General features: G+C 42.9%; 1 protein-coding gene across 1 annotated transcript; it reads right to left on the bottom strand.

Moving 5' to 3' along the window:
• Positions 1 to 10,461: 10,461 nt before the first annotated feature.
• On the bottom strand, positions 10,462 to 23,567 carry LOC142209468 (5-hydroxytryptamine receptor 3A-like). Its single transcript, XM_075278459.1, has 9 exons — positions 23,513 to 23,567; positions 20,997 to 21,157; positions 18,592 to 18,636; positions 16,458 to 16,567; positions 14,665 to 14,834; positions 13,589 to 13,746; positions 12,424 to 12,634; positions 11,808 to 12,029; positions 10,462 to 10,730 (listed from the first exon to the last, which is right to left on the bottom strand). Exons 1-9 carry the CDS (start codon positions 23,565 to 23,567, stop codon positions 10,462 to 10,464), a joined length of 1,401 nt encoding a protein of 466 aa, XP_075134560.1.
• Between the last annotated feature and the right edge of the window lie 474 nt (positions 23,568 to 24,041).

The raw sequence follows: 24,041 nt of genomic DNA, 5'->3' as shown, positions 1-24,041 counted from the left end.
TTTCAGAGATAAATGACTTATCCTTCCGTTTATGGACAAGAGCAGACATGACCTTATTCCCCCTGTCCCCGTGCATATAATGTTTACATTTAGAGGATTGTAAGAGCTTGAGGGATTTGGCGTTCAGAAGGTCTTTCACTCTATCCCTCGCTAGTGTGAGCTCCTGGAAGGTAGTCTGTGCCTACGTGAGCTTGTGGGCTCCTTCTAGTTTTGCTATTTGTGTCAATAGGTCGTCGAGGGCTTTCTGTCTAGAGTTTTTCAGATGGGTGCCAAGGGAGATCAGCTCTCCTCTCACCACCGCCTTGTGAGCCTCCCACAGGATGGGGTCTGAAATGTCCTCTGACGCGTTCAAGGAAAAGTATTCCTTTAGGCGTAGTTCGATTTTGCAAGTGTTATTCTGATCAGTAAGTAATGTATCATTTAAGCGCCAGCTCCAGTCCCCTTTCGGGATTTGGTGTAAGCTGAGTGTCAAAAAGATTGGGGCATGGTCAGAGAGCAGGATGTTCCCCATGGTGGAGGAGATAAGGGAGTGTAATGCCTTACGTTGTATAAATAGGTAGTCTAACCTATGATATGAGTTGTGGGTATGTGAGAAGTACGTGTAGTCCTTCACTGCTGGGTGTTGCAGCCGCCAAACGTCGACTAGCTGGAAATCTGAAAGGGCCTGGGTAAGTTTAGAGAGGCGGCGATATGAAATATGCCTAACTCCGGTGCTATCTATGACTGGGTTTAGTGCCAGATTACAGTCCCCTCCCATTACCAGTGTACCCTCAGTGAACTCCCTCAATGTCTGGATAGTTCCCAGGAGCCAAGGCACCTGTGAGCTATTTGGGGCATACAAGGTTGCAAAAGTATATATAACTTTACCGATCGAGCCCTTGATAAAAAGGTAGCGGCCTTCAGGATCACTGAGTTGAGCAGAGAGCTGAAAGGGCACATTACGTGAAATGGCGATGCTAGTTCCCCTGGAGGCCGATGAATACGTACTATGAAACCATTGACTAAAATAATGTTGAGAGAGGGAAGGCACCCTCCCACACTTAAAATGAGTTTCTTGAAGCATCACTACAGATGTTTGTTGTTTTCTCAAGTAGGCGATAATCTGCGAGCGTTTTTGGGGGACATTAAAGCCCTTCACATTGAAAGAACATACTGTCAGATCGGCAGCCATGAGAGGTATAAAAGAGTAGGTAGTCGCAAATCATTCCTAACCAACCTTCGCAAAATAACCATACCTGATGTGGGGGGTGTCATATTGACAAACAGGTAAGCGACATAGGCAAAAGCCATATTTACTATGGGAGAGAAGGACAACAGTACAAGTACAAATGCAACTACAGGTAAAGGCGTATACGCCTCGTCTTCAACTAGAACAGAGGGGTACATACTACAGGTCCCCTTAGGGTCCGCAAGTATGGCGTTAGGTCAGATAGCTTATTAAACGAAGTGGAACACCAACCATCAATGTAAACTCAAAATATCAAGATGGGATAATCCGACATTAATCACAAGGTATAAACTATTTAAGCATAGGATATAAACCAAATGAGAACACAAAATCACAAGGTCTGTATCATGGCCTACCAGGTACACTTAGGAGCAGAAGCTCTGGGGCCGGAGGGTCGAGCTGTGGTGAAAGTGGCCAGCGGCGAAGAGGCAGCTACAGCGTCCAATAAGTTTGGCCAACTCTGGAGTAAAACCTGCATAAGTGAAATCAGAAGGGAAAAAAGGAGGGGAGGGGAAAGCAGAACATAGCAGAGGAAAAGGAGACATATGCAGCTCAGTACAACCACTAAGGCCGACGATGCGGAGTAATCAAGGCGGCGGGATCAGGGCCTTTCTGGGTGTCAACTTAGACAGTTTCTTTTTGATCCTCTGCTGTCTGGGGGACATCTGTTGCCACGGCTGCGGAGCGGGGAGAGGGGGAAGAACATCTATGGAGGATACCACATCCCAGTTGTCGATGTCCAGATGAGGCAGGTCGTATTGCTCGCAGGCAGCTCTCAGATCTGAAATGGTAGAGATATTTATGCGGCTTCCCGAATAGGAAAAGGATATGCCGAAGGGGAACAGCCATCTGTAAATCAGCTTGCGCTGGCGGAGCCAGTCGGTGAGGGGCCGTAGTTTACGCCTCTTCAGGAGCGTGAGGGGGGACAGGTCTTGATAAATTGAGACCTGGGATCCCTCAAAGGCAAGATCCTCAGCTTCTCTGGCCTTAAGTAGCAATTCCTCTTTGTCTTGAAAGTTCAAGAAGCGGCAAACGATATCCCTTGGTGGGTCAGATGGTTTAGGTTTAGGTCTGAGAGCCCGATGTGCTCTCTCTATGATGACAGCGGTAGCCTTGTCGTCACCAAGGAGTGAGGCATAAATCTGGCGCACCGCCCCGGGAATGGCTTCATTGGCCACGGTTTCAGGGACCCCCCGTATACGGACATTATTGCGTCTACCTCTATTCTCCTGGTCTTCCAAAGCTCTGTAGAGGAGGTTTATGTGTTCCTGACAGGCAGAAAAGCTCTGGGTGGCTGCAGAACTATACTCCAGGATGGACGTCTGGACAGACTCGAGGTTCTCCACTCTCTGGCCAATATGTTTAACATCCTGCTCAATGACCGCTAGCGTCTGCATCACTGGAGACAGGGCGGTGGATAAGGCGCCAGATAAGGCTTGTTGCAGGAAGTCTCGGGAAACTGGCAAATCTGTGAGGGAACCTCCCTCTTCTTCACTACCCCCGTCGGAGGCCCTACAGCCAGCAGCAACAGGGTCTTGGTGAAGGGGTAGGGGTCCCTTATTGCAGGAGGGATTTTGTTTCTTCATTAAGTATTTATCAAGTTCTCCCTGAGAGTTAGAAGGTTTTTGGAGAGTTAGGGGATCACGAGGGGGACTACCTCCTACTTTCACCATGATACAGGTCAGTTGGTGTTACACTGTGCTCAGGCGGACCCAGGTGGGATAGGGGGGAGTGAGTTCAGTAAATCATTTTCACCATGCAGCAGGGGCAGCGTGAAAGTCAAATAGTAGCAGATGTCATGGGGGGGGGGGGTCCCCACAACGCTAGGTGAGTCAGGGTGATCTATAGCAGGTCTGGTAAATGGTAAATGTCCAGGGGCTCTGGAGGGGGGGGGGTAACAATCAGCAGCAAAACATATATTACTCACAGCAGCTGGAGGACACTGGAGCTGGGGATCCCTGCAGCACTCAGAGCAGCAGAAGGAAAAATTGCAGGTTCAGGAGACAGCTTGCTGCAGCCAGCAGTCCAAGCAGTGTAGTGCAGGCTGCAAGATATAGGAGGAGGTTCCAGGTTCCTGCACAGTAATAAAGCAGTGGAGGTCAGGCCCGATGTAGGCCCCAAGATGGCGGCCGTCACACTGGGAGGAAGCACTAGGCCTCAGGTCTGAATCCGGCTGCCGGGGAGATCCAGGCACAGGGTCACGGCGGTCGGGTGCTCACAGGGTCCAGGGGAGAGGGCTGAAGCGTCCGGAAGGTGCTGCTGGGGTCCCAGGAGGGAGAAAGGGACCAGGGAGAAGGTAGGCCGCGTATCCAAGATGGCGGCCGCGAGTCCCTGCAGAGCAAGCCGCGCACTAGGAGCCGGGAGGCAGGTGAACGGAGCAGCTGAACGCAGCCTCACCGAAGGTACACTGGGGCTGGGGGAAGGCCCCTGAGGCTGCTGCTCGTAGTGGAAGCGGCAGATGGAAGGGTTATACCCTGGATTAGGGTCCCCTGTAGCGGAGCTCCTGGTCTGTGCGTCCGCTCGCGGCGCCGGCTAGCCACGCCCCCCAACTTTTTGGTTTGTAAGATTTATGCATCTGTTAATAAATCCTGCTCTTGTTTGAAGTTTGAAGGCTCTAACTTATTTGCATCTTATCAAACCTGCTAAATCGGCAGGGGGTTGAATACTACTTGTAGGCACTGTACATAGCTCACCTAGTATTACCTTGTTTAGTTATTCCTTTCTATCTCCTCCTGGTTCTTCTGCTCTTCTGGGTCTCTTCCGGATGTTTGCTAAAGCCGCTGATTGGCCTCAGCCGTCATGTTACCACTGAGGCCAATCAGCAGCCTCAGCAGGCCTCAGGAAGAAGACTTGTGATGTCACAGGTAGTGACAACCGCATACCACCTAACTTTTGAACAACCAAAAGAGGGACAAAATATGCGGTGCGCTTAGCGCGCCGTGGCAAATTTAGCCCCGCCCACTTTTGTGTTGACTCCGCCCACTCATTAATTTTTCATGTGCCCGCACACAGTATAATCCTCCTACAGTCACCTGTAAATTATATTATGTCCCCCCTCTATCTCTCCCCCAGTTTCATATACACCCTTCATCTGCCCCCAGTTTCATGTCCCCCCTCCATCTCTGCCCCCAGTTTCAGGTCCCCTCCATCTCTGCCCTCAGATTCATGTCCCTCCATCTCTGCCCCCAGATTCATTTCCCCTTCATCTCTGTCCCCAGATTCATGTCCCCTCCATCTCTGTCCCCAGATTCATGTCCCCTCCATCTCTGCCCCCAGATTCATGTCCCCCATCTCTGCCCCCAGATTCATGTCCCCTCCATCTCTGCCCCCAGATTCATGTCTCCATATCTCTGCCCCCAGTGTCATGTCCCCCATCTCTTCCCCCAGTTTCATGTCCCCCCTCCATCTCTGCCCCCAGTTTCAGGTCCCCTCCATCTCTGCCCTCAGATTCATGTCCCTCCATCTCTGCCCCCAGATTCATTTCCCCTTCATCTCTGTCCCCAGATTCATGTCCCCTCCATCTCTGTCCCCAGATTCATGTCCCCTCCATCTCTGCCCCCAGATTCATGTCCCCCATCTCTGCCCCCAGATTCATGTCCCCTCCATCTCTGCCCCCAGATTCATGTCTCCACATCTCTGCCCCCAGTGTCATGTCCCCCATCTCTTCCCCCAGATTCATGTCCCCCCATCTCTGCCTCCAGTTTCTTGTCCCCTCCATCTCTGCCCCCAGATTCATGTCCCCTCCATCTCTGCCCCCAGATTCATGTCCCCCCTCCATCTCTGCCCCCAGATTCATGTCTCCACATCTCTGCCCCCAGATTCATGTCTCCACATCTCTGCCCCCAGTGTCATGCCGTCCTCTCCTTCATCTGCCCCCAGTTTCACGTTCCACCTTAGTGTACACATTACACTTACCTTCCCCTTCGCTCCCTTGCCGCTCTCTGCGCGCCTCTCTCTCTCTCTCTCACTGACACAGTTGTAGACTCGATGTGACTTCATCACGCAGATCTGAGTGACGCAGATCTGAGTTGAAATTGAGACATACCTCCCTCCAACCGGGACCGCGGGACACGTCACCGGAATTGTGAATGTCCAGCAGAAATCAGGACGGTTGGGAGGTATGCAACCGGGCCCTTCGTACTTTGATGGTCATGTGACCACTGAGGCCTATCAGCAGCCTCAGCAGGCCTCAGGAAGAGGACAGGTTGGTTGCTGCATGATATACTACGTAAAGAAATGTCTTGTATACAGCTGTATCTATATATAGTGGAGGTAATATATAGAGGGGGCACGTGTGACTGAATATAGCTCTGCTCTCCCGCGCCTTGTATTTGCTCTGATGCTGTCATTATTTTATTTGAGCGTTTTTGGTGTTAAAGACTTTGCAGCGAGAGACTTTTATACAACCTTTTAGTAAACCTGTTAATCTTTGTAAAGTCTATTTTCAGAAGCTCCTGTATGTGAGCATTCACACTTCAGCTCCACAAACAAAACAAACCCTTGTACAAGACCTTATTGAATTTCAATATGACTGTCATTTACACGTAGGAAACTAGCGATGGATATGATTTCTGCGAGTTACAATTGCTACTTTTCCTGGATTTGTTTCCTATTATTTGTTCCATTGCTCCTGCATTTATACTGAAAAAATGCTAAAAATACAGACTTTCCAAATTATTAAATATGATAATGTTAGACAAGACTGATAATACTATGAGGCTAAGGCTAAACGCAGCGTATAACAGTGTTAAAGATAATGGCGCAGGGACAGCTCCTGTGTCTATGGCATTACAGCGCAGAGTAGTAAAGGGTTAAAACAGATCAGTGGGGTGGAAAAAGACCAACAAATTTTTTTCTATTTTTTACAGTCCATTAAAAATACATACAGAACGGATGACACCAGCCATCAATAAAGGACGAAAGGACACAAATGCAAAAATATCTCATCTGTCCATTTTTATACAGTCGAAAAACTGCCATATTAATATAGCTTTGTGGCTTAGAAGTAGAAAACCGTCATGTGAATATAGCTTTATTCCTTAGTAGTGGGCACTGCTGCCATACTTCCAATTTTATATAAAGGATAGTGATGGCAGGTCCAAGATCAGCCATCTGGAAATTGAAAGAAATGTGCAAACCATGGTCGGAGTCCATCACTGTACTGCAAATCTACATGGGCACTAAATGGTAATTCCTGATATTTGGGCCAAAAATAGGGTCTTATAAGTGCTACAACATACGTCCGTATGCAGTCTCGCAAACATGATCCCTATGAGGGCCATATTTTACAGATCAACAATGGCCATATACATGGAACTCACTGCATATAGTGCTATATGATGCAGAGAGCTTCGTAAAGGCCAAATGTTACTTTATTAGTTTGACGTAAAGCCGTCCGTCTAGTATAGTAATGATCGGGCCATTCGGGAGCTCACCGCATCATATCTCACTGTGTGTAGTAAGTTCCATGCACATGGCCGTGGTTGATCCGGGAAATATGGCCCTGTTATGGACTGTATACAATCCTGTTCTGGAGGCCTAAGGTCTTATTCACACAAATAGGGAAAAAGGCCATGCGCTTTTAACTACCAAAACACAGCTTTATTAAAATCAATGCAATTCTATGGAGCAAGTTCACAAGTCATCATGTGAATGGCCCATCGAAAATAGCTCATGTCCTTTTTTGCCCATTTTTCACAGATCACTGATCAAGTTTACATGGATCTGTGAAAAAAAGCTTTTGGCCGGAGCCTATTTAAGGAGAACTCCGGACTGCCGCTGGCTATTCAGTTGTACCTCGTGTTCTGATAGTAAGTAGAGATGAGCGAACACTGTTCGGATCAGCCGATCCGAACAGCACAAACCCATAGAAATTAATGGAAGCACCTGTGACGCTGACTTTGCCGGCGGCCGGCCGGCGTCACAGGTGCTTCCATTCATTTCTATGGGTGCATGCTGTTCGGATCTGCTGATCCAAACAGTGTTCGCTCATCTCTAATAGTAAGTGTTCCGTTGGCTTGACCTTTGACCTTGTCTCCTGATTTCATACTGTGCTTGTTCCTGTATATGACCCCAGCTTGCCTCTACTCTCAGACCTCTGCTCCCTGAACTCCATTTTGTACTTTGCTACCGCTCCTGTTACTGACTCGGCTTGCCTGACGTTCCCTTTGGATTACCCTCTGTACTGTGCTGTCCTCATGTTGACAACCCAAACTGTATGACTAAGATTTACTCTCTGCTGCCACCTTCTGACCACCCGCCACAGCCTTCTGGATCCTTGGACCAACACCGCAACCCGAAACATCTGCTGGTAAAAGATCTCAGTGTTTGGTTTACTGTGATTTGGGGTGCGCTGTGTGCTTGGTGTTCCCCCAACCTGTACCGCTCTGCCCAGCAGTGCAGCCAAGTCTACCCCACCATCTGGTGCTCTGGTAAACACCATTGTGGGTGAACCATTGGTGCCGAATGGAGGGTTTTGGACACACAGCGCCATGTTGACCATTTTAATCGCTATATCTAGTACTCGTTGTCACTTTGGCTTCTGAACTACATCTGCTAAGTGGCAGGCGGGGGCTCATCTTTGTTACTTGCCTAGAGCCCTGTTTTCTCAAAAGTAAGTCACTGCTATAGAAGAAAAAAACATATGCATAAAATGTAATGTATGGAATTCAATAGTATGTTGGTTTTTTTTAACCTTGCTGTTGACTATGACCCGGACAAATACTAAGGCTAGTAGAAGAGGTGACACAATCCACATCATAGTAACTTCGGCACCGAAGACACAATCTCCTCCAGTTTCTAGTTTACAATATTTTGCTAGAGAACATTTTCTTTAGAAAAGAGCTGAAAAGAAGCAATGAGAACAAACGTTTAACATGCATTTATTCAGAAAGCTTTTCTATTGTGAGAAAACCCATTTTACTATGGGTACAAATAGCTCTATAGTTTCATATATACCTATACATAAAATCATATACATTCCGTGTCGCTGACTTAATAGACCCGCTGAGGTTGGTGCTCAGGCCCTTTGAGTATTTTGTGTCAGAACTACATCTACCCACCACTGAATGGTTGCATTACCAGCAGATTGTCCATTTTGTTTTACCCAGTTCGGCTCTCTGAAGGTGTCCCTTTGAAAAGCTATGTCGTGCGGGCACCTCTACTGCAGGCCTTATCTCTGGTATTTATGGTATCCTCTCCTCCTCTGGACGGCAGGGCCCCATATCACATAAATATATGGAGAGGTGGTCTGGGGCCTTGAACAGGGAGATCTCCTCGAACCAATGGCAAATTATCCAGTCCCGTGCAACTCAATCTTCCACCTGTGTTACGTTCCGGGAGACCCAGTACAAGCTACTTATGCACTGGTACCATACCCCAGCCTTGCTCCATTCCCTTAACCCTAACATCCCTTCCCTGTGTTGCCGTTGCCGGGCAGGAGTGGGTACCCTGTATCATATTTTTTGGGACTGTCCAGGGATCCACCCTTTCTGGCTGGAGGTCAAGTCCCTTACAGACGCTCTATTTATCCAAGGTGTCCCTTTAGACCCCCCTCATCTATCTCCTCAATCTCCCCCCCTGCTCATCTGGGTAAACACACCTCTAAATTGTTTCTATATCTCTGCACCGCAGCCAAAACTCTCATCGCTCTCTGATAGAAGAATGCCTCTCCTCCCTCTGGCTCTGATCATGTAGCCCGAGCTAAGGATGTCCATAGTATGGAGAACTTGACGTCCCCACTTAACCATACTGTTGAGGCGTTCCAGGCTATATGGTCATCTTGGGACACATACTGTATTTTGAATAGTCTCTGACTCCTTCCCCTTCCCTTCCTCCCCCACCCCCTCATTTCCACTCTCAGGTTTTTGTGATATGTATACATTCCCAGTCTATTTGACGGTATGTGCATTGCTCCATGTTCATGTTTTTTATGTTTTCAACTCTTGTGTTGTGTTGTATTTTACAAAAATCCTTTCAATAAAAATTACAGTTCAAAAAAAAAATAAATCATATACAATTGCATTTTAACACATGGTTGAGTTTTTCACAAGCAGTCGATGCATTCTCCAAGCATTATCATTTATCATGGACTTTAGTCGTCTTAGGGTGGTTTCATGTCATTTTTTTTCTTGCATTTTCTTCATCTTTTCCCCCTTTTTTTGTTGCATTTGTAACTACAAATATATATTATTTCAGAATATTGGACATAGGTTCACTATGGGAACTGTGCATAGGCAGCCAGAAGGCCTGACCAGATGAGATTGCGGGGGTGGCCGGGGTAGATCTTGCCATCTTGGATGGCGTGATCATTCAGTAAGTTGATCCGTCGTAGTTGAAGTACGACGGTTGGACCCGTTCCTTGTCTGTGTAAGACAGTAAGTGCTGGAAGTAATCCCAGAGGCACTGCTCCTATGCTCATGACAAAACATCATTAACTGTAAATATATATATATGACTTGGCCCGCACTTACTATGTAGTGTTTATAATACATATGATGTAGAAAGGCTTTTAAACCCCTGGGGCTCCAGGCCCTGATACAATCACCACCTCTGCACCCCAATAGGTATGCCTTTGCTTATGTGCCTGTACTACTGTTCCTCCTTCCTTCTCATAGTTTGCAGTACCGCATATTTGTCCATCCATATCTTTCCCCCAAACAATACATGTCCGGATTTGTATGTCATGAAATCATTAGCTTTTCAAAACAATATTGATAGGTGATACAATGTCACAAAGTGATATGCTATTTGTGCTTATGTGTAGCCATCTAGTGGTTATGCTGTGAATTGCAACCTCTCAAGGGTTTTGTTGGCATGACACAATATTGTATACAATTAATTTCATTAGAAATTGGAGTCCTAACCAAATCCCATGTATGTAAGGGTGCACATGTGCATAAACAGATAAAAGAAGGGATATTGCTACAGCTGCATGCCACTCTCCCTAACAACATAAAACACAAAGTTTTGGATATTTTTATGTTCTATTGATTACTACTAGAGATGGGCGAACACTATTCGAAACAGCCGTTTCGAATAGCACGCTCCCATAGAAATGAATGGAAGCAGCCACAGACACGCAAACTTTGCCGGCGGTCGGCTGCTTAACCCCCCGTGTGCCGGCTACATCCATTCATTTCTATGGGAGCCTGCTATTCGAAACGGCTGTTTCGAATAGTGTTCGCTCATCTCTAATTACTACATTATATTATAACTAGCAATAGTTTTAAGGTTTATACAGCAATGTGATATGACCAACATATTGCAATGGTAACAGTATAAGCCAGCACAGTTATCAAATACACCCAGAAAAGACATTTATCAACTACATATCCAACCAGCAGCCATTCCTTAGAAGCTGTGTGATTATTTTGGTCTTGTATATATTGACGGATGGTCACTATCTCATTGAAGATGCTTTCCAGAGTCTCTGGATGTTCTTTAACAATTGTAGTTGTCAGTGTGGATGATTCATTATTCTCAGTATTTCTGTCCAGTTTATCTGAAAGAATAACATAAAATGTAAGTGTCAAACAAAACAGAGACCCAGGACTCATAAAAATTAACCTCAAAAGTAGGTTTTAGCTAAGGCATTTCATAGCGAATCGTCAACTGTGTTTACCACTACTTTTTTCTTAATCTATCCATGCAGCTAAAATTAAAGGGGTTTTATCATCTCCCTATATTATCAGTTTTGCTTTCTATCTGTTCATTTCACTTCATGTATTCTTCAGCAAGCTGGTGGGCGGGTTTTGACTGTTTGATAGGCAGGGTACTATGAACTACCTGAATAGAGATAGCCATTGCTTTTACCATGAGAGATTATTTATTATGATTACTAGAAATCCAATATAAATGCAGATCAAATGTTATGCACAGTAAATGTATATTACCTTACGCTTGTTTGCATAGAATACTTATACAGACAAGGGACTTGCAATAAACTCAATCAACATATATAGCAAGATACATGTTGTCTGAACCTTTATCAGCAAACTACAATTAGAAGAACTGATTGTCCTGGGCAGGGCTCTAGATAACAGCTCTGAATGTAATTAAGAGAACTCAACCTCCCTCCCCTCCAAAGAGCAGTAAGTCACATTATCAAATCTGGTTACAGGTGCAGCCTAGTATTTGACAACTGGAAGAATAGTAACCAAGTAAAGCAGAATTGCTGAAGCAATGTATTTAGGAAAACTTACATTTTTTAGAATCAGAATCTACATGCGAGATACGTCAGAAGGGAATACCACTTTAACATGCTGTGTTTTTCAAAAAAGATTTTCCACAGCTTTTTTTTTCTGTAATGTGTGCATGAGATTAACCAGAATCTAATTCACCTTGCTAGTGCTGTAGAATGCAGCACTTTTTTTCCAATGCAATTCTGCAATGTGGGACCATTTGCATATAATGAGGACCGTCAGGTTTCCATTAGGGTTCTGATAAATCTTTGTGAAAGGGGCTTGTGATTGAAATGAGACAGTCAAACCCTTTCAAGCAAATCGCTAGCACAAAGAGGGAGAGCAAGTTCTCTCTCATGTTGAAACCAAGCTGGATATAGTTGTTGGGACCAACTTACCCTTACTTGTGTCTTCCATATCTTGTAGTGTATTGGAAAACTTCTGTGGCTTCATGTGCCAGTCCTGCATGCAAACCAAGATGCTTAACTTTTCGAGAACCAACGTCTTTATCCACTTTGGTACCTTAGTGTGGATATTTTTCTTACTGACGATTCGGACTATATAAATACTTTCTGTCAGGCTGATCACAAGTAAGGCCAGGCAGATCAGGAAATAGGAATCTGAAGGGAAGATAAAATAGTAGACCAGCTTGTAAATAGATATGTAAATGTTTACATACATGATCGGAAAGGAGCATGGAAATAAGTCCTCCTTGGTGGAGAACCACAATAGGTTTCAGGAAAACCAAGCATTGATCTATAGGGAACTATTTTCCAAAAGGTGGCACTAGAGCAAGTTCTCCTTTTCCAGCAAGGAGGACTTATTTGTATATTGCTTTCCTATAATTCATACCAGGGCATGTATGGTCTAATAAGTCCCTGAACACCACAAGATGGCCTTATAGAAGCAACATCTCCTTAAGGAGACATAGTAACCCTTCTGACCTATGCATATGATGTATACAGTATGTTATTTGTATTATATTAAGTCTTAGCTCCTTATATATGCTCTTACCTATTATAGGAGTAGTGTGAGCTGAAGCAGGCAACGTTTCCGTAACTATAATGAGGAAGACGGAATAATCCAGTAGGAGAGTGATCTTGAATGTTATCCTCTCTCCACTCTCAATAGGGAGGTAGAATCCAATAATGTCCAAAATCATGAGAAATATGCTGGGTATAATCAGGTTTACAATGTAGTACAGTGGATGTCTCTTAAAGATGATCTGTATAAAATAATTCCAGGTAAAAAAATACTAATAATGTGAAGTCAATAAATATATGTCTGTTGTCTCAAATGTATTATAATGTGTATTGTGATCACAAGGCCTTAAAGAGGTTGTCCAGTTCCAGCAAATACATGCTATTTTTTGTGTAATGAAAATTTGTGAGGTTTTCCAATATTCTTTCTGTTCTTTCAATTCTTCACAGTTTTCTAGATCTCTGCTTATAGGCATTCATTGTTTACTTCCAGTGGATAAAAATCAGTCTACGGTCATGTGATATACAGTCCATGGTCATGTGATGTACAGTCCATGGTCAGGTGATGTACAGTCCATGGTCATGTGATGTACAGTCCATGGTCAGGTGATATACAGTCCATGGTCATGTGATATGCAGTGCATGGTCAGGTGATATACAGTCCATGGTCAGGTAATATACCGTCCATGGTCATGTGATGTACAGTCCATGGTCAGGTAATATACAGTCCATGGTCAGGTAATATACAGTCCATGGTCAGGTAATATACAGTCCATGGTCAGGTAATATACAGTCCATGGTCAGGTAATATACCGTCCATGGTCATGTGATGTACAGTCCATGGTCAGGTAATATACAGTCCATGGTCAGGTGATGTACAGTCCATGGTCAGGTAATATACAGTCCATGGTCATGTGATATACAGTCCATGGTCAGGTGATATACAGTCCATGGTCATGTGATGTACAGTCCATGGTCAGGTGATAGACACACAGGTGCACAGCATAATAATAAGAGATTGAGAAAACCGTAAGGCATTGATACAGAAAGTATATTGGAAAATTGTACAACTTTTCATTCTACAAACTATAATATTTGTCTATTAATGTTGATTTGAAACTGGCTGGACAATCCCTTTAAAAATAGATTTGGACTATAATATAACATAATATGTTAGATGAAGTCTTCCAATAACTCACGTGGAACATTAGAACTGCAAAATCTTGCCCTTCTTCAGTCTCTAGTCTGTAACTGGAATGTACTTTGACAAGCTCCCATTCTCCTTGATTGTAAAACTTGTGCAAATCCTTCTTTACATCATTTTCTGCTCTCCAGATGGAGATATTGATGTGTCTAGCTGGTAACCAATGATGAACAAGTCATATTAATAATAACTCTCTCCAAATTCCTTGCTGGCAGACAACACACAATTTGTACAAGCTAAGTTTTTTTAATTTAATAATGTTACTAAAAGGGGTTTTCCAGGATTAGAAAACATGGTGGCTTTTTTCTTCTCAGAAAGTGATATCACGTACATTGGTCACATGGCTATGTTGTATCTTAGTCCCATTCATTTTGATGGGACTTTTCTGTAGAATTTCCATGTGACTAAAGAATGTGATATCACTTCCTAGAAAGAAGAAAGAAACCATCTTCTCTAACCCTGGAGAACCATTTAAACTTTTCAATTATACATTGGTTATATCTATATAAAACTTCACTGTCTACCAATAAGTATTTGGACACCAGTGGTCTGAGTGGCATGAGCGGCATTTACAGCCTCAACCCTGCGGGGCTTTCCACAATTCCTGGTATGACGGCTAGTGGTATTTTATTCCATTCGGCTTGGAGAAGACAGGTAAGTTCTTTCACCAATTTTGGTCGGCTGCTGCACCCCTTCGTTTGGTGATCCAACTCATCCCAGATGTGCTCGATAGGATTCAAGTCTGGGCTCTGGGCAGGCCAGTTCAGTCGGTTAACCTGATTATCACTGTACCAAGCCATGGTAGACCTCGCTACATGACAGCTGGCATTGTCATCCTGGAAGTAACATTGGTCCAACCCATAGAACCTCCATAATGTAGGAAGCACACGGTTATCTAAAATAGTGTAATAGGCATTGGCGTTGAGTTTACCATGCACTAGGACCAAGGGTCCCAGTCCATAGCAGGAGAAACACCCCCCAGACCATAACTCCACCTCCCCGGAACTTTACTGGGTGTCCAAATACTTATTGCTGCACAGTGTATTCTCCAAGGTAAAATGTGTGACTTACTTGTGTGTAGCTGACTGCGAAAGCTCAACGTACAGTTGTGGACATCAAATGGGAAGAAGTAGATGTGAAACATGCACATGGTGGAAAGTCTGTTGCTTTTTTGGTATTTTACTAGTCCTGTGTTATTAACATAGACAAAACTGTGGCCTAAGGGTTTTCCCGAATCTATGCTGTGGGGAGAGAAAACATAACATATTAATGTGTAGCGTGTTCCATGATGAGTTATGCTGTTTCCACTGTGTAATACTGGCTTTTGCGCTTTCCTCAGTTTTAGGTTGGCCTCTCAGGAGTTAAATTTCCCTTGCTTTGAGGTTTCTAGAAGGTGGAATGAGTTTAGTGTTGGTGATCTCAGTCTTAGCCAATAAGTTGGGAACTCTTGAGTTAGCTTTAGTCAAGGGTATGCATGAGAGATGGGAGCAGAGCTGGCATCAGCGCACGGCATAGTCGGGCAAGTGCCGGGGCCCACAGAGCCTCTGGGGCCCCCCCGGCACTTGCCCGCCCCAGCACTTCCCTGTCCCGATTTTAGCTGACGCTGATGAGCTGAATACATAGGCGATTAAAGCAGGAGCTGTGAGCTCAGCTCCTGCTTTAAAGCTGTGGCCCGGCTTCGGCGTGTGTAAGTGCGATGTGATGACGTCACATCACGCCTACAACTATGTGAATGGAGTGAGAGAGCGGAGAGAGGAGCGACGGGGGAGCGATGGAAGGTGAGTGTAAGTGTTTGTTTTATATTAAACATTAAGGTGGAACATAATGAAGGGGGCTCATGAAACTGGGGGGGCAAATGAAGGGGAGGGGGGGAACGGCATGACACTGTGGAAGATGAAGGGGGTGGGGAGAGAATGGCATGATGCTGGGGCAGAGGGGGGGACTGCATGACACTGGGGCAAAGACAGGGGGACATGAAACTGTGGGCAGATGAAGGGGGGAAGAACGGCATGAAACTGGGGACAGAGATGGAGGGGGCCCAATGAAACTGTGGGGCAAATGAAGGGGAGGGGGGGGACGGCATGACACTGGGGCAGATGAAGGAGGGGAACGGCATGACACTGGGGAAGATGAAGGGGGAGAACGGCATGACACTGGGGCAGATGGGGGGGGTGGAACAGCATGACACTGGGGCAGAGACGGGGGACATGAAACTGTGGACAGATGAAGGGGGAGAACAGCATGAAACTGGGGACAGAGATGGAGGGGGGGATATGAAACTGGGGGCAGAGGAAGGGTGTATATGAAACTGGGGGAGAGATGGAGGGGGGGCATATAATTTATGGGTGACTGTAGGAGGATTATACTGTGTGGGAGCACATGAAAAATGAATGCGAATGGGCGGAGTCAACATAAAAGTGGGTGGAGCTAAATTTGCCACGGCAAAAGTTGGGAGGTATGGCGTTGGTGACGCCACACTCCTGCGTGACGTCACTCGCTTCATCTGCGACGCACAATGTCTCGACTCCTCTGCCTCCTTTACAAGGGGGACCACTAAGGCTCTGTCGCCCAAGGGCCCATAAAAACCTGGAGCCGGCCCTGGAAGGGAGAGCACCTTCAACTCTTCAGGTTAGTTAGTGGTAGTTGGGGCTGCAACAGATTTGTAAACCAGAGGAAATTTACAGTATACTGGAGCTGTATTCTTATTCAGTAAAAGATTAAAACACTTAGAAATAAAATAAATATCATACTTTAGAAATTTCTTGAAGGAGTTGAAATGAGGCCTCCAAAGTACAATACTCCACCAGAAATATTCGCTAGACAAGTTTCTTTCTTCTGTTCCTTTGTGTATGATCTATACTCACAATTCACTGATCATTATATCCGGGACCCAAATGTTCTCAGAAGGAATGGATATAATAGTCATATTGTCAAACTCCATCGGATTCCATTGTAGAAACTCATCTCTCCAGTACTTAAAAGACAAGATACATGTGCAGGATATACAAAGGCAATAATGCTGCTATAATACAATATGCAGTGTATACAAACTGTGCTCCCATTACTATTATGTTTCTTTAATATGAAGTTATTATCAGTCTTACAAGGCCAAGTCTTACAGGGGTCAGCCATTTTATACAAATATTTCTGAATAGGCCTTATACTGTATTGTTGTGGCACAACAATCTGTAGACAACATCGTACTTTACACTCATCGTCTATGGGTTATGTAAACTGTGGAGAGCAAGACTACAAGGTGCGCATACAGCACATGGCGCAGACATGTGACCCTATCCTTGGCCGACTCTGTGGGCCAGTCCAAGCCTACATGTGAGTGCAACCATCTGGTTCTGCACTGTTTACATAATCCCTATGTGGGTAACCATTGACCTTCTACTAAGCAGCAGAGGATGAGTATAATGAGATTCCCATAAGGGTTGCCATTTTCTAATGATATAACTGAAAACAGGTTCATTTACAGAAGAGAAATTCAGGATATCTATTACTATAAACCAGGGAGAACTTGTAAAACTATATAGGGCTGTGACCACTTCATTCTGTGGATTGGTGGGATCCTGGCAGGATAAGGATTCACATATGACAAATCAATATCATTTACATGTCCCTATTACAGACTTTATATTGAGTCCAAAAAGGGTTCAACTTGCTCCTCTGCATGAAAGATAGTACTACAATCATAAGATCCCATGGGGTTGTCCAAGGGCACCCTATTACTATCTATATTATTAGTAAAGAAAGATACACAGTGATATAAACAGACAGCACAATAGTTGGATGTTCCTTTGTTTTCCATGAGCTCCTAAATGGATTGTTATATTATCACTTATAGCTAGGGTTGAGCGATCGGATTCCGATCAGCGATCGAGAAAATTTCACGATCACAATCGGAATTCCGAACACGATCTTTTTAGGTAGGATTGAGATCGGTGATTATTTCCCACAATGCTTGGCTACTGGCCAAGCATTGTGGGAAAAACTAACAATGTTAGCCTTCACACTTAGTATACGCGCCGCTCATTCTTAGCGGAGTGTATACTCAGTGTGAAGGCTCCGCTGCGGTTCCATAGGAATGAATCGAAGCAGCCGACACGTCTCCCCTCCCGGTACCCGCCCACGCTCTCCTAACCTGGGAGGCAGGGGGCAGCGAGGCGAAGAAGAACGAGAACACCGGGCACCGGATCAGCCATCTCTGCAGGTAAGTGGACACCAGGGAGGACTAAGTAGCCAGAGGATTAAAAAAAAATCCTCTGGCTACTTAGTGATTAAAAAAATCACTACACAGCGTGGATTCTAACAATTAAAGCATTCAATTGTTAGATTCCATGCTGTATAGTGAGTAGGATCGTTTTTAAAATCCAATCTCCAATTAGTAAAAAAATCCTATTGACTTGCATTGGGATCAGAATTGGGATTGAGATCGGGTTCGAATGAAAAATGATCGGAAATCAGATTTCAAAAACAATCCTGAAAAGTCAAGATCGGCTCAACCCTACTTATAGCATTGCGGACTACATTTCCATACAATGCCCACAGTAGCTTCATCTGCTATGAATAGGCAGGTGTAAATTCCAAAGTAATGAAATGGAGTTTTGCCATAAACAGAGCTAGACATTGGTATTTTAGCCAACAGACGTTATGATATGTGAATGAGGGCAATAAAGTGAGAGTATATATATATATATATATATATATATATATAGAGAGAGAGAGAGAGAGAGAGAGAGAGAGAGAGAGAGAGAGAGAGAGAGAGAGAGAGAGAGAGACTGGACTAACACTTACAGTTATTGGTCATAACTGTAAAGACACCAAACATAAAGAATAAGTTATTACTAACTATTACTGGTTATAAAAGGCATGGTGGGCGCCCTTCGTTCCTATACGTGGTGCTCATATATAGCCTGTTGGGGGTGCCATAAAAGCCTTTTGTATAAAACTCTTTTAATGCATTCAGTAAAATATTACCATCCGTTTTCTTACCCGATTATACAAGAAGTACGTTGTCAGCAGTTGATTTTTCTCCTCCTATGGATTGAAAAAGATAAATAAAAATGTAATAAAATATTATATTTTTAGATAAGTGGCAAAGTTGGATTTTGGCGGCAAAATGAGCGAAATGAGGCTAAATACCACAAGGCTCACAATGATAGCCAAACATAATAGGGTTAGATAGTGATAGGACTGTGAAGATTGGTAACATTGGCCTCTTACATACCCAAAGCCTCCAGCCCATTTACCATTGCTTGTTCCCTACAGTTTGCAATTGGGTATTACAAAAAAAAAATCGAACCTTCTTCACCCATATGTAGATATATATTAGATATAATGCAGCCGGAAACTGTGGGTCTTACCGGAAACTTTTGGGTCTTTTTCCTCTTCTTCATTTGGTAAATGATATCCCCTATGGGTAGACTGCTCATGGTGTGTACTCCTGGTCTGTATGTTGTGTACTCTGACCAATGAGATGTCTACATCCTGATGTCCCCACTTTTCTCTAACCTCATGCAGTCTCCCAAACATGCTAGGGAAGCATTAGAAGTCACTATTAGGCCCTGGACCCTGAGGGACCCCAATGGCCCCTCTGCCAAGTAAAATATATCACTATTCAATATAGCACAAAATAAGTAGGGGTCCCATTATAGATATTGCATCTGTTGGGTAACAGCGAGATTACTTACCACAGACAGAATAGCATAAACAGTTATCTCTAGATAGATGTTGGTGACCTTTTTCCAGTTCTGAACAGGCCTCACTTTGGCTTCGTACCCATTCATCAGGGAACGGAAAAGACGTACTTCGGTTGAGTTTGACTGCTTAAAGTTGGATGTTCCTTGGGTTCCTCAATCAGAAACAGGAAATTATATAATATATATAAATATTCCAGGACTTCCTTCCTTCATCGCCTCCTCTCCCGTGATTCTATTGTGTCTCAAATTACAATATAAGAAATCTTACAAGAGCTTAGTGATGTCCTCCTTACTCCCCTATGTCTTACTGTAAGGAAACTGGCTGGAGCAGGAGTTTCTCTGGTGCGTCCTATTTCTGCAGGACAAAATGATTGTTAAGAAGCCCCTAGGTCCTACCTTCCCCAACAGTTGGTCACCGGCTGAAAATGGAACAGATAAACAGAACAAAGGGGTTATAACAAGTTTTTAAGTTATCCACTGTCAATGGGGAATAACTTAACAATCGATGTTGGTCTGTTTGGACCGACATGAATCCTGAGAAGGAGGATCTGGTTCTCCTGCCCTTATCGACAAGCAGGCTGAGCATGCGTCCTCCATTATTCTCTATGGGAGCAGCAGGGCATGCTTGGCCTCCATCAGGATGGAAAGTTTGAACCCCATTCTCAGGATCTCAGGACCTCCAGATTGTCCACTCACCACGCACATATGGTACCCTCCTCAACCACAGCTGTGCACTCTGTGCCTGATGCCTGGGGCTTTGCTCCAGTGTCTCTCGCCGTTATTCAACAGCTATCAGGGCCATTATAAAGGGTAGAGCCCTGGTGCTCTCCCTGCAGCAAAATCCATATTTCTGTATGGTTGTTAAAGTGTGAAGGATTCTACTTAGACAACTTCTTTTGGAATGGCCCATAGCATATTAATTTGATGGCAGAGGGGAACTACAAACCCTCTGGACGTTACATACAAGATTGTGTAACATTATTATTATTATTATTATTATTATTATTATTATTATTATTATTATTATTTATTTTTTTTTTAAAAAATTATTATTATTATTTTTATTCCATGGTGCTGTACATTATTATATTAATTTCCTGGTGCTGTATATTATTATATTAATTCCACGGAGCTGTACATTATTATATTAATTCCATGGTGCTGTACATTATTATATTAATTCCCTGGTGCTGTACATTATTATATTAATTCCATGGAGCTGTACATTATTATATTAATTCCCTGGTGCTGTACATTATTATATTAATTCCCTGGTGCTGTACATTATTATATTAATTCCATGGTGCTGTACATAATTATATTAATTCCCTGGTGCTGTACATTATTATATTAATTCCATGGTGCTGTACATTATTATATTAATTCCCTGGTGCTGTACATTATTATATTAATTCCCTGGTGCTGTACATTATTATATTAATTCCATGGTGCTGTACATTATTATATTAATTCCATGGTGCTGTACATTATTATATTAATTCCATGGTGCTGTACATTATTACGTTAATTCCCTGGTTCTGTACATTATTATATTAATCCCATGGTGCTGTACATTATTATATTAATCCCATGGTGTTGTACATTATTATATTAATCCCACGGTGCTGTACATTACTGTATTAATTCCATGGTGTTGTGCATTATTATATTAATTCCATGGTGCTGTACATTACTTACCACAGACAGAATAGCATAAACAGTTATCTCTAGATAGATGTTGGTGACCTTTTTCCAGTTCTGAACAGGCCTCACTTTGGCTTCGTACCCATTCATCAGGGAACGGAAAAGACGTACTTCGGTTGAGTTTGACTGCTTAAAGTTGGATGTTCCTTGGGTTCCTCAATCAGAAACAGGAAATTATATAATATATATAAATATTCCAGGACTTCCTTCCTTCATCGCCTCCTCTCCCGTGATTCTATTGTGTCTCAAATTACAATATAAGAAATCTTACAAGAGCTTAGTGATGTCCTCCTTACTCCCCTATGTCTTACTGTAAGGAAACTGGCTGGAGCAGGAGTTTCTCTGGTGCGTCCTATTTCTGCAGGACAAAATGATTGTTAAGAAGCCCCTAGGTCCTACCTTCCCCAACAGTTGGTCACCGGCTGAAAATGGAACAGATAAACAGAACAAAGGGGTTATAACAAGTTTTTAAGTTATCCACTGTCAATGGGGAATAACTTAGCAATCGATGTTGGTCTGTTTGGACCGACATGAATCCTGAGAAGGAGGATCTGGTTCTCCTGCCCTTATCGACAAGCAGGCTGAGCATGCGTCCTCCATTATTCTCTATGGGAGCAGCAGGGCATGCTTGGCCTCCATCAGGATGGAAAGTTTGAACCCCATTCTCAGGATCTCAGGACCTCCAGATTGTCCACTCACCACGCACATATGGTACCCTCCTCAACCACAGCTGTGCACTCTGTGCCTGATGCCTGGGGCTTTGCTCCAGTGTCTCTCGCCGTTATTCAACAGCTATCAGGGCCATTATAAAGGGTAGAGCCCTGGTGCTCTCCCTGCAGCAAAATCCATATTTCTGTATGGTTGTTAAAGTGTGAAGGATTCTACTTAGACAACTTCTTTTGGAATGGCCCATAGCATATTAATTTGATGGCAGAGGGGAACTACAAACCCTCTGGACGTTACATACAAGATTGTGTAACATTATTATTATTATTATTATTATTATTATTTTTTTAAAAAAATTATTATTATTATTTTTATTCCATGGTGCTGTACATTATTATATTAATTTCCTGGTGCTGTATATTATTATATTAATTCCACGGAGCTGTACATTATTATATTAATTCCATGGTGCTGTACATTATTATATTAATTCCCTGGTGCTGTACATTATTATATTAATTCCATGGAGCTGTACATTATTATATTAATTCCCTGGTGCTGTACATTATTATATTAATTCCCTGGTGCTGTACATTATTATATTAATTCCATGGTGCTGTACATAATTATATTAATTCCCTGGTGCTGTACATTATTATATTAATTCCATGGTGCTGTACATTATTATATTAATTCCCTGGTGCTGTACATTATTATATTAATTCCCTGGTGCTGTACATTATTATATTAATTCCATGGTGCTGTACATTATTATATTAATTCCATGGTGCTGTACATTATTATATTAATTCCATGGTGCTGTACATTATTACGTTAATTCCCTGGTTCTGTACATTATTATATTAATCCCATGGTGCTGTACATTATTATATTAATCCCATGGTGTTGTACATTATTATATTAATCCCACGGTGCTGTACATTACTGTATTAATTCCATGGTGTTGTGCATTATTATATAATTCCATGGTGCTGTACATTATTATATTAATTCCATGGTGCTGTACATTATTATATTAATTCCATGGTGCTGTACATTATTATATTAATTCCATGGTGCTGTACATTATTATATTAATTCCATGGCGCTGTACATTATTATATTAATTCCATAGTGCTGTACATTATTAGATGAATTCCCTTGTGCTGTACATTATTATATTAATCCCATGGTGCTGTACATTATTATATTAATTCCATGGTGCTGTACATTATTATATTAATTCCATGGTGCTTTACATTATAATATTAACTCCATGGTGCTGCACATTTGAGGGTTCATATACAGTACACTAAAGATACAAAACAGAGTCCTGGGTTCGAATCCCTCCAGGAACAACATCTGCAAGGAGTCTGTATGTTCTTCCCGTGTTTGCGTGGATTCCCTCCCATTCTATAAAGACATACTAATAGGTAACAAAAAAAAAAAATACATTGTGATCCCTATATGGGGCTCACAATCTACATTTACAAAAAAAATATGTATACGAAACCAATGTAATTCTAACAGTGACAAACTGGCACAGTGGGGTAGAGGGCCCTACCTGCAAGGGCTTACAATCTACAACATAGAGGATAATAGATACGGTATATTTTTATTTATAGCTTTATCACTGTATAGTATATATAGCATGGTTAATTGTTAGGGTTGGAATTATTCTCCGTGGCATCCTAGGCCATGGACATTCCAAACACAAGGTAGGTAACCTGTTACAAATGGAATTCCACCCTGTCCTATTATTTGCTATGGGAACTATTATGTTCTACCAGGTTTAATAAATCTCCCCCAATAACCCCATTATTAGACATCTACAAAGTACTCACCTGAACAGAGAAGGATGAGGAAGACGATGCTGTTTTGGATCCATTTTACAGCCATTGTTGTACAAGAAAAAGTCTTAGAAAACGTTTTGGTTTTTTTTTTTTCTTCGATTAATTGTATCCAATTCTATGAAGTGTGAACATGAAATATTTCCCTACCCTCATAAAAGGATAATTGTTGTCGTCTATCCATCTACCATACAAGTCCAATGGACACAACATGCTATAAAAATCTCATAACATATCTGTCAGAGAAGACAGTGTGATCTGAGCCAAGAAATGATGGATATCACCACTTTGGTGTCTTGACCCCTCCCCCCACTTTTAAGACTTCTCCAATCCTGATTGAGATTTTGACCTAGCATTTAAGTAGTTATTGTCTTATTAAGTTATTTCTTCAAGGCCATTAGCAAATTTGTGGTCAAGTTTTTACTATCTACAGGAACATTGAGTATATAGTAATAGTAAAATGGGTTCATATCTGACTGGTGATTTCTGGGAGTTTTTATTCTTTTTTAAAAACGCACAAAAC

This window comes from Leptodactylus fuscus, chromosome 6, assembly GCF_031893055.1.
Source record: "Leptodactylus fuscus isolate aLepFus1 chromosome 6, aLepFus1.hap2, whole genome shotgun sequence".
Lineage (NCBI taxonomy): Eukaryota > Metazoa > Chordata > Amphibia > Anura > Leptodactylidae > Leptodactylus > Leptodactylus fuscus.
The sequence above is the reverse complement of the archived record's forward strand: the minus strand, read 5'-3'. Positions and strand labels throughout refer to the sequence as shown.

Coding starts and splice junctions, on each gene's coding strand:
- LOC142209468 (XM_075278459.1), bottom strand. CDS start 23,567: ATGGCTGTAAAATGGATCCAAAACAGCATCGTCTTCCTCATCCTTCTC. Junction 14,835..16,457: donor GATATAATGATCAGTGAATT/GTGAGTATAGAT, acceptor CTCTCCCCACAG/CATAGATTCGGGAAAACCCT. Junction 12,635..13,588: donor TTGCAGTTCTAATGTTCCAC/GTGAGTTATTGG, acceptor TATTTTATACAG/ATCATCTTTAAGAGACATCC.